Source organism: Panthera tigris, chromosome D2 (assembly GCF_018350195.1).
Source record: "Panthera tigris isolate Pti1 chromosome D2, P.tigris_Pti1_mat1.1, whole genome shotgun sequence".
Taxonomy (NCBI): domain Eukaryota; kingdom Metazoa; phylum Chordata; class Mammalia; order Carnivora; family Felidae; genus Panthera; species Panthera tigris.
The window spans coordinates 6,343,700-6,355,960 of NC_056670.1; the positions used below are offsets into that span (position 1 = coordinate 6,343,700).

Below are 12,261 nucleotides of genomic sequence, written 5' to 3' on the forward strand. Positions count from 1 at the left end.
GTAGGGCAGATATAGGAAACTAAGAACAAGTTGCCCCAAGGCTGACTAAAATGGTCACAACAACCATGAAGCACAACTTTGTCCGGCCAACCTCAATGACCCCAGAATGGACTGAGGCTCTCATCAAATGGCGAGCTGCTATGACAGAGAATCCTTGCAGGAACACTTCGTATCATTCCTTTCCTGTATAAAAAATAGAGGCTCACAACATTCTTATTCGGAGGAAGCTACAAATGCTTCCTCGCAACACCTTGTCCCATTGATAAGAAATACGTCAATCCGTCAAGCATTTGTTGAGAGCCATCTTTGTCTCGTGTTGGCAAGCAAGAGAGAAAAGCGAGTGGCACACATAGATCTACACACATCCATTATCTTCCACGTCGGGATCTGTTTGCAAAATGTTAGAAACTTGCGGCAGAAGCAAACACCACTCCAATAATTCTTGAGGACACATTTTAAGAAGTGCGTGACTTGAGAAATCATGGGGCTTCCCCTGGCTTCTCTGCCAGTTCCCAGCTGTGCAACAGATCAAAAGGTTGCTTCACGGGTACCTGGGGGGAAAGTACAGTGGCCTCCTTGATCCCTCTTCCCTGAATAAGGCCCCATTTTTAAGTCTCTTTTCTTTTCTAGTAAAAACTTACCTATTGTGTAGCCGCTCTACGATGTAAGCCATTTAGGGGCACCTGGGTGGCTCAGTCATTTGAGCGTCCAACTTCGGCTCAGGTCATGATCTCACGTTTCGTGAGTTCAAGCCCCACGTCAGACTCACTATGATCAGCGTGTCAGCGCAGAGCCCGCTTTAGATCCTCTGTCCCCCTTTCTCTGCTCCTCCCCCGGTCAGGCTCTCACTGTCTCTCTCTCCCTCAAAAATAAACAAAACGTTAAAAAAAGAAGTAAGCTATTTAACTGGCTGGCAGCTGGAACGACCTGACTAGGCTACCCATGCCAACGTGCTAACAAGTGACAAGATTTCTTTATTGGTGTCCTTTCACCTTCTTTGTGCTGTGCTAAGTAGTAAAGATTACGTTCCACCCATTATTAACCTAAAATTTCTTAGAATTACATAACATGTAATTTAAAACATATATATCTCATAAAAATATCACATAACTCTGTTGCAATGACTGTATTCGCATAATTTATAACCCGTATGTCAGCAGACAGTGGTCCGTTTGTCACTGTGAAACCTGGTGCATATTATGTGCAATGTACCAACAAAACGACTCAGGAAAACTCAACTGACCCACAAACGTGAACCGATAAAGAGACAAGATATGTGTAAGCGAAACAGCGAACAGAGCAGCAAATTGACTAACGCTCAGGAGACTAGGGCTCAGCCGCACTGGGTTGCCTTCATATCTTCTAATGTTGTTTCTTCTTTGCTCTCTACAACAGGTGCTAGATGGTTCCCCCATTGAAGTGACCCTAGCCAAACCAGTGGACAAGGACAGTTACGTTAGGTACACCCGAGGCACGGGCGGAAGGGGCGCCATGCTGCAAGGAGATTACACCTACTCTTTGGGCCATGTTTACGATCCCACCACAACCTACCTTGGAGCTCCTGTCTTCTATGCCCCTCAGGCCTATACAGCAATTCCCAGCCTTCATTTCCCAGCCACTAAAGGACATCTTGGCAACAGGGCCATTATCCGAGCCCCTTCTGTTAGAGGTAATGCTCATCAGCTCTTGCCCTGGAATAACTCTACAATTTCAAATGATTTGTATTGCAATAGCCTTAGACAAATTGGATGGGTCCACCGGGAGAAAAGGACTGGAAAATTGTTCATGAAAAATCAAATATTATTATATCAATAGTTGTCCTTTCATAAAAATCTTTTTTCACATTACAACTGGTTATTGGAAAAACTTGGTCAGGACATAGCACAAAGGAGTCTAATGCATACATTTGGTCTTCGCATGGGTGCATAAAGTTTGTACAGACTAAATAGTTAGCTTCTCCCTTATCATTGGACCACCACCATATTGCAGTCATTTGTGACTCATTAGAAAATTTACAAATGAAAGCAAGGATGGGCCAATGAAAACCAGTTATGTCAAATAGCAAAAACACGTCAAGGCACATGTGCCTTTGAGGGCGACTCAGGGGCCTATTCGTATATAAATCAAATTATCATAAACATGTTCTAAGAGACACATGACATGCTTTCATTTGACCTCCTCCCAGGATTATGCGCTATGCCTTGTAAAAAGCCACACTAGTGAGGAAATAAATTTATTTTTCCAGGATATGGGGAACTAAATAGTAAAGTCCAAATAGAAAAAAGACTAACTACTAAATGATAAATCTTTCCTATGTAATCCTATAAGAGTTCCAAATGTTCAAGCAGTGTTCTGGGCTCAGTTCAAGCAAGATAGATGAAAAGGAAAGCATTTTTTTTTAATTTCTAGTAAACTAGTTTGTCTCTGCCTAATGGGATCCTTCAGAATGGTCCTGCTAGGATGTAGTTAATGCCAAAAGAATCCCAGTTCTGTCTTCCAAATATAAAACCATTCTGGGCAACTTGACAACAAACTGTGTATTTAAATCCCATCCTTGGGTTTTAGTTAGAAGCAAAGGGGCATGTCAGATTACTGTGGAAACTATCCTCTTACTGTGTTTTACTATTTTTCAGGAAAACTGAGTTGGCCATCCTAAGATCTCTAGTCTTCAACAGCCTTAAAATTTCCATAATCATCATAAAATCACTCTACCCAAGATTATAATGCTAAAGAAATCATCAGGTTTTCCTCTGGTATAATCTATCTATGTGGTGGCAAATTATGTCATTAAAATATTACACATTTGTAATCTGAAATCATATTATTAAATAATGCATACGTTAAATATAAATTGGCAACCAGTTGTAATGTAGGAAAAAAACAAACTCCACTCCAAGGGGAAAAAAATACCTTATAACAAGAAAGGAAATCAATGAATGAGATTCATGGATGAAGGGTAATCAATTTAATTTTTTTATCAACTTTATGCCATCAGTAGGAAATCAAAGTGGCAACACAGCAAAGCAAAAAATCAAAAGGAATCTATTAATGAAACTCAATGGGAATTTAAGCCTCACATTGACAGGCCATGAAACAGAAAATAGTGAACTTAAAAACCTGTATTCTCAATGTTCCATTTCCCGACTGATCACTGGGGACGGAACTATTGGGGAAGCTAGAATTCATTTCTGATTTCCTGATCGAAGATAAAAATGCAACTCTTATTTTAATACATGTGGTCATAACACGCTGGGATCTTGAAATAGATGCCTTCCCAACATTTATTAGCCTATGGAAAAATATCAACAAAAGGTTAACTGCAGACAGAAGTTGCAAAATTTTTCTCTGTACCAAAGTTTTAAAGTTGCTCGTGTACTTAGTGATGATGGCTTTGATAGGATTGCTTTCTTCCCCAGTCAAAAAGAAAACACACAAAAACACACCTGTGGCGACCCCTACCTTTTGTTGAGTTTCATTACATCAGAATCCTAGAGTTTTCTGTGCATCGTCAGGGCGGTAATCAATGGGACTTGGGCTAACTTTTCCATTTCAGTAAGATTCAGGGTGATTTTCTGGTGGTTTGATTCAGTTTAATGCCTTCTTACATTCCTAGAAATTTACATGAATGTACCTGTAGGGGCTGCGGGAGTAAGAAGACTAGGTGGCCGTGGCTATTTGACCTACACAGGCCTGGGTCGTGGATACCAGGTCAAGGGAGACAAGAGAGAAGACAAACTCTACGACCTTTTACCTGGGATGGAGCTCACCCCAATGAATCCTGTCACTTTAAAACCCCAGGGAATTAAACTTGCTCCCCAGGTAGGTAATGTTATTCCGGAGATAGTTTCCTTAAGTTAGGCCAAAGACCTTGGTACACCTTTCGTCAAATGATTTGACTTGATCCCTACTTGGGCCACTGCTCGTTTTGTTTTGTTTACATAGATAAAGTGGCCAATCGACACAATGAGAGAATGCCCCACCATTGAGTGTCACTGTCCCATTTCACTCTTCTTCTTAAAAATGAAGTCTGACACCCTAAATAATCTGAACTGGAAAACGAAGATCCTACTAAGAATTATTAACCAATACCTTAAATGCAAATAAAGTGCAGCAAAGACCCTGACTCAAAATAAATGCCTACCGTGTGGGAGTAGGCTAATGGAGAGTATTCGTTACAGGGAATGAATAGACCACTCTTATGTGCCAATAAAGGACATCCTTTATTGGAAACACTGTGGGGTTCTTTAATGTTTATTTATTTTTGAGACAGAGAGAGAGACAGAGAGGTGAGTGGGAGAGGGGCAGGGAGAGAAGGAGACACAGAATCCAAAGCAGGCTCCAAGCTCTGAGCTGTCAGCACAGAGCCCGATGCGGGCTTGAACCCACAAACCGTGAGATCGTGACCTGAGCCAAAGTTGGACACTTAACCTACTGAGCCACCCAGACGCCCCAGAAACACTATGTTTAAGAGATAAAAACCATGCTACTGATGGTGATATCATTACCCATATTAACTATGAGATGCCATCACTCTTATCCAATTAAGTCTTCTACAATAATTATAGTTGGGCAGTGATTATGGGGAATTTTTAATGCTCTCATTCCACAGCTCCATGTTTCTGCTTGAGGCTGTGGTTTTTATTATTGGAAAATTAAAAGTTATAAAAGCTGTTCCAGTATGGAAAATGAATTAACAGGGGTAAAAATAAAACAAAACAGGATGCGTTAACCCTTAGCCTGTGGGTGTGCAGTACCTCTGATGGCCTCCCTGTAGAGACACTGGCTAAGGAACCAGTAACCGGTCGTTCAGAGGTACAGTCTGTGGACCCTAAAGGAAACATTCCTACTCCAGGCCCAAAGGTATAAGCCCCCAGGTTTATGGAAGTAGGCCTTATGATTGCAAGCAAATAGAAAACTTGGTTTTCTAACAGCTCATCCTGAGTACTATTTTTGCAGGATTGATGGTTGTCTTACACATACACATTAGTTCATCTAAGGTTGCTGCTATCCTTACCCAGGCAATTAAAAATAAAGATGCCTATCAGAGTGGTAAACAGCAAACATTTGTTTATTCAAAAACCATTTATTGGCCATGTATCACACACCACGTATTGCGTTAGGTGCTGGGGATGGAAAAGAGAATATAATACGGTCTTTGCCATCAAAACTCATATGGCAATCCAGTAAGAGACAGCTGACACATAAGCCAATTAATTGTAATAAAATTAATTGTAATAAAATCATGATGAAGCCTTGCTCAGAAAGCACTAAAGCTTGTCACCCAATCTATCTTGGGTTAAAATTTAAAATAAGGCACCTTATTAAAGAACTAAGATACTTGGAAATCTTTTAAGAAAATAAAAAATAGTAATTGTTATAAATTCCATGTCATAGTTCTATGAGCTGCCATAGCGTGAGGGACAATCTCTCCTTCTTGTATTCAACCCAGATCAGAAGTTGGTCGTGGTTTATAGTAATATGTAAGGAACCATCTCTAGCAACTATTGAAAGTTCTTTAATTTGTCTCTGAATCTCTACAACTACAGCTTAGACACTGAAGGCTGTGCCAACCCAAACCAACAGAGTTGGAGCCTTAACAGTTCCGCGGTGGAGTCACAAACGCCCACCAGGAGCAGAGAGACAAGGACTGTCCCGTACAGTCAGCAGTTGTAACCCCAGTAACTAGTAATCCATTAAACTTTTTACCTTGATTTTTACAAAAATGTAAAGTTAAAACCCTATGACAAACGACATGAAGTAGGACTATATTCTTAGGTTATTTTCTCTAAACCACTGTAGACAGAAGGATTGAGGGTAATGAGGAAATCCAGCTACACAGTGCTAAAATGTCAGTTTTTCTTTAATGGAATAAATACATCCAACAAATCATAGAATTAAGCTATGGGGAAAAAAAAAAGAAGAAGAAAAAGTTACGGCTAATGGACTGAACTAAAAACATATGAGAATAAATGGCGTGAAAACGATTTTTGTGAATTAATAGGTGTAACATTTTAAATGGAGTTCAAGTTGAGTTCGTCTTAAAATTGTATGAGTCATTAAACCATGTGGCGTTTTATATTTTCTTACATTAGCTTCAACACTGAAGATTAGAGTTTAAAACCCTGAAAGCTGATGAAATAGTGCAAATACGACAATTGGAAGGAAAATCACTTTTTTTTTTGTTTTAACTCTCATAGATATTAGAAGAAATTTGTCAGAAAAATAACTGGGGACAACCGGTATATCAGCTGCACTCGGCCATTGGACAAGATCAACGGCAACTATTCTTATACAAAATAACCATTCCTGCCCTGGCCAGCCAGAATCCTGCCATGTGCGTAACATCTCCAAATTCCTAATTTTCTAAGATTTTTAGAGTAAGAGTCTCCAGTAAATTGAGTGTATTTTGTCACTATCTTTTTTTGAAAATGTTTATTTTGAGAGAGACAGAAGGTGTGCGTGAGCAGGAGAGGGGCAGAAAGAGAGGGAGAAAGAGAGAGAGAGAGAGAGAGAGAGAGAGAGAGAGAGAATCCCAAGCAGGCTCCATGCGGTCAGTGCAGAGCCTGACACGGGGCTTGATCCCACGAACTGTGAGATCATGACCTGAGCCAATGTCAAGATTGGGACGCTGAACCCACTAGGCAACTCAGGTGCCCCTACGTTGTCACTATCTATATAAGCTAAATGTTTCAGTCTACTGCCTACTCAATTTTCATTAAACGCAAACGTCCAGTCGTGTAGCGGGATAGAGGTGCCAGCCTCTCAAAGGCCCCATGTTTCAAACAGACGATGAAGACTGCATAGCATCATCCACCAATGAAGAACTTCAGATGTAAAATGTAATGGAAATGAAAACTGTCGCCCGTCTTTTACCTGTGCAGCATTCAGGCTGAACCACAGGAAATCACCACATTGTACAGCATGACACCGTGCGCAGTCACTTAAATTTTGGATCAAAGATCCTCTCTGGGAGTGGGTATCCCCGCCTCAAGCCCGCGTCTCTGCATGTTTTAGGAACTTTCCTGGTTCACGTGCGCAGTAGAACAGCCATGCGGTGCGTTAGGCATGTGCCCCAGGAATGTCGTATCCACCGCTGAGGTCCTGGGTCAGGTCACAAATCTCCCTGCACACACACACACACACACGTACAAGTCTTAAATGCAAAGAGAATGAAAACCACGCACACAAAACCCCACTACCCGCTCATCTGCAAACACTAACAGCGACGGAGCTTTGCTCCCATCTCAGCCCTCAGCACCCCAAATTTAAATGCCTGCCCTGACTGGATATGTCTTGCAGCCACCCCTTCACGCCTCCGAAGCTAAGTGCCTACGTGGACGAAGCCAAGACCTACGCGGCAGAGCACACCCTCCACACCCTGGGCATCCCCACCGACGGGGCCGAGGCCCCCACCGCCCCCGCAGCCGCCGCTGCTTTCCCAGGTACGGAAAATTGTGCCAGACACGGCAGCCCACCCAGCGTGTTTGGGAAACCCTCCCTTGGGACCATGGACCCTTAGAGCTCTTTATGACCCCCACCCACAAGAAATCTGACTTACACCATCTGTGACCAAAGACGCTCCCCAGGTGAGTGGACCATCCAGGTAGGACAGAGAGGAGTGAGGGGGGAGGGTGGGAGAAGCGGGGGGCCAGGCTCGGCTCAGCTTGAGTAGCAGCGTGATCTCAAAAGAGCCAGCCTCTGCATCTGGTCGGCTTGGGTTTTCACTTTTAATGAGAGAGGTTGGAACTGCCTGTTAAGAGTTGATGTTCACTCGAATGCTCAGGGCACGCCAGGTGCTCGCCTAAATGCTCCGCATGCTTTATGCTACATCAGTGACGCTCAGGACCCCGCAAGAGGTAGGTTGTGGCATAATGCCCATTGTGAGCTGAAGGAACCAAGGACAGGGATGATGAAGTAATTTGGCCAAGGTCAACTGGCTTTTAAGGAGCCCTTGGAGTATCTGCACTTTTCTCATCTTCAACTCAACTTGACTTTCATTGCTTTGCTTTCTGGAAGAATCGTGTAGACCACGCATTTCTTAAGTTATTTTAAGTCGAAAACTCTGTGTGCAAGAGAGAGTCAGAGACAGATCGAGATCCTTTCAATATGTGGATAATCAGCCCTCATTTTATCTGCTCTATAATTTTGGTCTGGAGCGCACTGTTTGCTCAGAATAAAGCCTGTCTGTAGATCGACACGCCTCCAGGGTCACATTTAAAAGACTTTTCCCCATTTATTATGTACCTACAACCAATGCTAACAATTAAAAAGTGAACCCTCTAGAGATTCAAAGAAACCAGATGACAAATTTGTTCTGGAAATGTTTCCTTAACAGTTAGGTTAAGTAACTCCGTTCAGTTTTAGCAAATAAAAGTTCATTTCTTTTGAAGAAATTGGTCATGAGTCACTGCATTGGCATACCTCCCTTAAGACAAATTAAGAGATCTGACTGGACCCAGAAATAGGGCATTTCTGTCAACCCATGCATTCATTCGTATATTGGGCACATACAGGCGTGAGAACTTTCTGTTGCTCACGAACATAACACCTGGGCCCATTCTGATTTTCTTTTGTTTCTCAAAAGTTGCGAATGTGTTTTCCATTCTGGCAAGCAAGGTTGCAACCGGTGAATGTGACCTCAATGCCAGCTTTGTTCTGTAGAACGTGGAGAGGATGTGTGGCATGCCCCCATGAGGTTGCCAAGACCACAGCTGCCAATGCACAGGGCAGGTCCCCTGGGCTGTGCTGGGGCCATCACAGTGAGCTGTGTGCGAGCTGTGTGCTCGCTTCCCACACAACAGGGTGTTGACATGTCAGTCTCCTGGGGGTCCTGTGCCACGGCTTCTCGGTTCTGGGAGAAGTTTCAGCCCCTGTCTTGTGGACAGCTGCACCCCAAAGCCACTTAAATAATGTACTGTAAAAACAAATGAGCCACTGTCAGAATTTTCCAGTTGCACATTGCAAAGGATTTGCTTTTACCTAAGAACGTTTGCTCTTGTCCTCACTTCTGTTTGCTCCCACAAGAAGTAAAAAATATTTAGGGCATGAGAGTTGTCTTGGGGACGCCTGAGAATCTGAGAGCCTCTCTTATAACTTTGCTGTGGAGTCAAGCAAAGAATAATGGGTCACAAGGGAAGAATCTGTTTAAATTCCAAATACTCTTGCACTTGGGAAATTAGCCAAGTTGAAGAAGAAAATTCAAAATCCCTAAAATAGAAATACACCACACACACACATGCACACGCTCTCTTCACACATGTGTATTTCTTATTCACTTATTTAGAAATACTATTTCCAAAGTCAGGGAAGTAATCGGTAACACATTTCTCATCTCGTTGGAAAACAGACTGAACTTCAGTCGTGCCTTAGTCAGCATTACTGGCCAAAGTGTTCAAGCCAAGGAGTGGATTTAATTTTTAAAAAAACGGTCCAGCCAGTTTCCTGCCACCACTTCCTGAGAAGCCACCAGAAAGAAATCAATGTGTCTGGGGTTGGGATGATGGCCACGGCACATAAACAAAATGGGCTTTTTCTTTTCTTTTTTTTTTTTCAGGTCCCTGTTTGTTGCTTAAGTATATTTTTCCTTTTTTCTTGTCACCTGCACACTTTTTGGGTCGTCTCAGAAACGGTTTAATTTTGATCTAAAACGTTAACAGAGAAACATTGCTTTTAGGTAATAGCTGTTTTCTCTAAACGTGGATGTCAATCAGCCAGACGTGATATTAATGTGACTGCCCGTGATGGCCTCCTCACCACTCAAACCCCTTAGTTGTCTGAGGGTGAGGACAAGCATCGTGGCCTCCAGACAGCTTGCTGGTGAGGCAAGATGATCTTTGCCCTTCACGGTCGGGTCTAAATGTAAACAGCCTACATATTTGCTTTCACGGTGCTACGTAGAAATACACGAAAACGCTCAGTATTTTTTCTACCGGTCTACCTACTCCCTATACGTCCTTCTTGGACAAAAGCAATGAGTTTTTAACATTTCACTCAGATGGGGGTGGGGGCACAAAATCAGACCCACAGAGCCCCCACTCCTCCAGCCCTGCCAACCTCTCAATCACCTCTCCTCCTTTGTAAATTTTGCGACCCTCTGATAAAGACCCAAGTCTCAAGTGTAATTAACTCAGCATCCTGTTAAGTTTCTGTTTCTCGGACTCGATCTCTGGTGTTTCTGATTCTGCAAGCATGAAGTGGATAGGGCACACATAGTTGACCTTGCTTTGAGGAACACTGTCCCCTAAGTCACTGAGTCTAGATATTATGTCTCCTGAGTTCCCTTTTTAATTTCTTTTAATGTGGATTTGTGAGAGAGAGAGAGAATGGGGGAGGGACAGAGGGAAGGGGGACAGAGGATCCAAAGCAGGCTCTGGGCTGACAGCAGACAGCCTGGCGCGGGACTTGAGCTCACACACCGCGAGGTCAAGACCGGAGCCCAAGTCGGACGCGTAACCGACTGAGCCACCCAGGTGCCCCAGGAGTTCACTTTTTTAGAGGGACGTATTAAACTTTTGGCTTTAAGTGACGTCAAACTTTCATATCCCAAAAAGAAGACAGTTAACCAAAAGGGAGGACACCCGGATGCCTTTGCTGAAGCTCTCTCTGCCTCCTTCTCCAGGATACGCTGTCCCTAACGCAAGTGCACCTGTGTCCGCGGCCCAGCTCAAGCAAGCGGTGACCCTTGGACAAGACTTAGCAGCATATACGACGTATGAGGTCTACCCCACTTTTGCAGTGACTGCCCGAGGGGATGGATATGGAGCCTTCTGAAGATATCTTTCTTTTAATTTAAGAATAAGACACACACAACTCTATCCGGAAGAAATAAACCTCTCACTCAGTTTCCTTACGATCACAAGTAATACTTTTCCTAAAGCGATGCCTTGCCCGAGACTGGTTAGTGTATACTAATTGTAGAATCATGATAGGAGGCTGTATTCCCAGTGAAATCAAATGTCGAGCAGGCTTTTGTCTAACAGAAAGCTAAAGAACCATTGCCCCAACAGTCGTTTCTCCCAGGCTCCTGAGGGACCTGGTGACGGGTTTCTGAACCCTGACAGTGTAAAGAGAGACCTGTTAACCAGCAAGCGTTCAGGGGTCAGCAGACCTGGGCCAGAAACAACAAAGAGAGCCATGTGAATTCCAGAGTCTTAACCTGGGCTCACAGCTGCTTCTGTGACACAGAGAGTCACAAACAGGCAGGGTGGGGGCCGGGGAGGACGCTCTTTGAAAGGCGTTCGCATTGCCCGCCACGTGGGGTATGTCCTCAGGCTGGGGTCCGTGAAAGACTGCCCAAGGTCTGATGGGGTCAGCATCACTTCCGTCCAAAAAATGCCCCAGGTCAGTCTGTCCTAGGTCAGCATCTTTGTGGCCCCCGTGACCCCTGGGGACCTCCTGGAAGTCAGCGTGATGTGCTGCAGGTAACGATAAAATGAACCCGGGCCCACTGTTTACTAAACTCATCGGCCCGCACCTCTCCTTCCCTGGAACCCCCATCCTTGCCAATGGTCCCCCAACACAGTAATCACCCCGGCGTAAAAGGACTTCTCCTTGTAAACTTTTCGCTTGTTCACATTGATTTGTTTTCATATCTGTCTCACGTGGCTCGTGCCTAATACCATAAAAAGGCGCATCAGATCTACCGATCATCACTTGTGACGCTTTTTCCTACTCAGCAAAGGGGCTGTGAAGTCTTTTCAAACAGAGGAGTGAAGATCCACTCTCATTTCTTTGGACTTTTTGCAGCATCCGGTCCACCGTCCGGCATTCAGAGACTGTTATATTGACGTGGGGTCAGCCTTGGACTGTCTCACCCACTCGCATGAAATCTGCCCACAAATCCTCTACCTTTCCTCCCTTCTGTTTTCAACAAGTATCGGACAGCTTTACCGTGTCTGAGCCCTTTGGTCTTGAACTGAGCACAGAAACCTTACACCCACCACTGCCGATTGATCAGAAGCTGATTCTTAGACACCCAGCCAGGGTGCTGTTTACCAAAATCCTCGAGGGCTTCAGGCCTCTCTCCAGGAACATCTTCTAGGGATACGGGTGCTACAAAAAAACAGGATGGAGGGAGCAGAAAGCTCTACTTTCTTGCCATACATGTAAATGACTACGTCTGTATCAAAATAGAAATAACCCAGGTCTGAACTCCAAACACCTATCACTACTGTCTCAGTCTCATTAGTGGTTTAAGACCTACAGTACCAGAATTTCCATTTAAAAAAATCCTTTGGCCCTGGTAAAAATTCTACAGGACTC

At 43.7% G+C, this 12,261-nt stretch overlaps 1 protein-coding gene across 1 annotated transcript in view; it reads left to right on the forward strand.

Annotated features, from left to right (window-relative positions):
• A1CF (APOBEC1 complementation factor) overlaps positions 1-10,841 on the forward strand; it is a 76,687-nt gene extending 65,846 nt beyond the window's left edge. Inside the window, exons 8-12 of the mRNA XM_015544714.2 lie at positions 1,396-1,669; positions 3,614-3,819; positions 6,198-6,334; positions 7,300-7,442; positions 10,619-10,841. Coding sequence (XP_015400200.1) covers positions 1,396-1,669; positions 3,614-3,819; positions 6,198-6,334; positions 7,300-7,442; positions 10,619-10,770 — 912 coding nt within the window. The 3' untranslated portion in view covers positions 10,771-10,841. The remainder of the gene's footprint in view (positions 1-1,395; positions 1,670-3,613; positions 3,820-6,197; positions 6,335-7,299; positions 7,443-10,618) is intronic.
• The last annotated feature ends 1,420 nt before the right edge of the window (positions 10,842-12,261 follow it).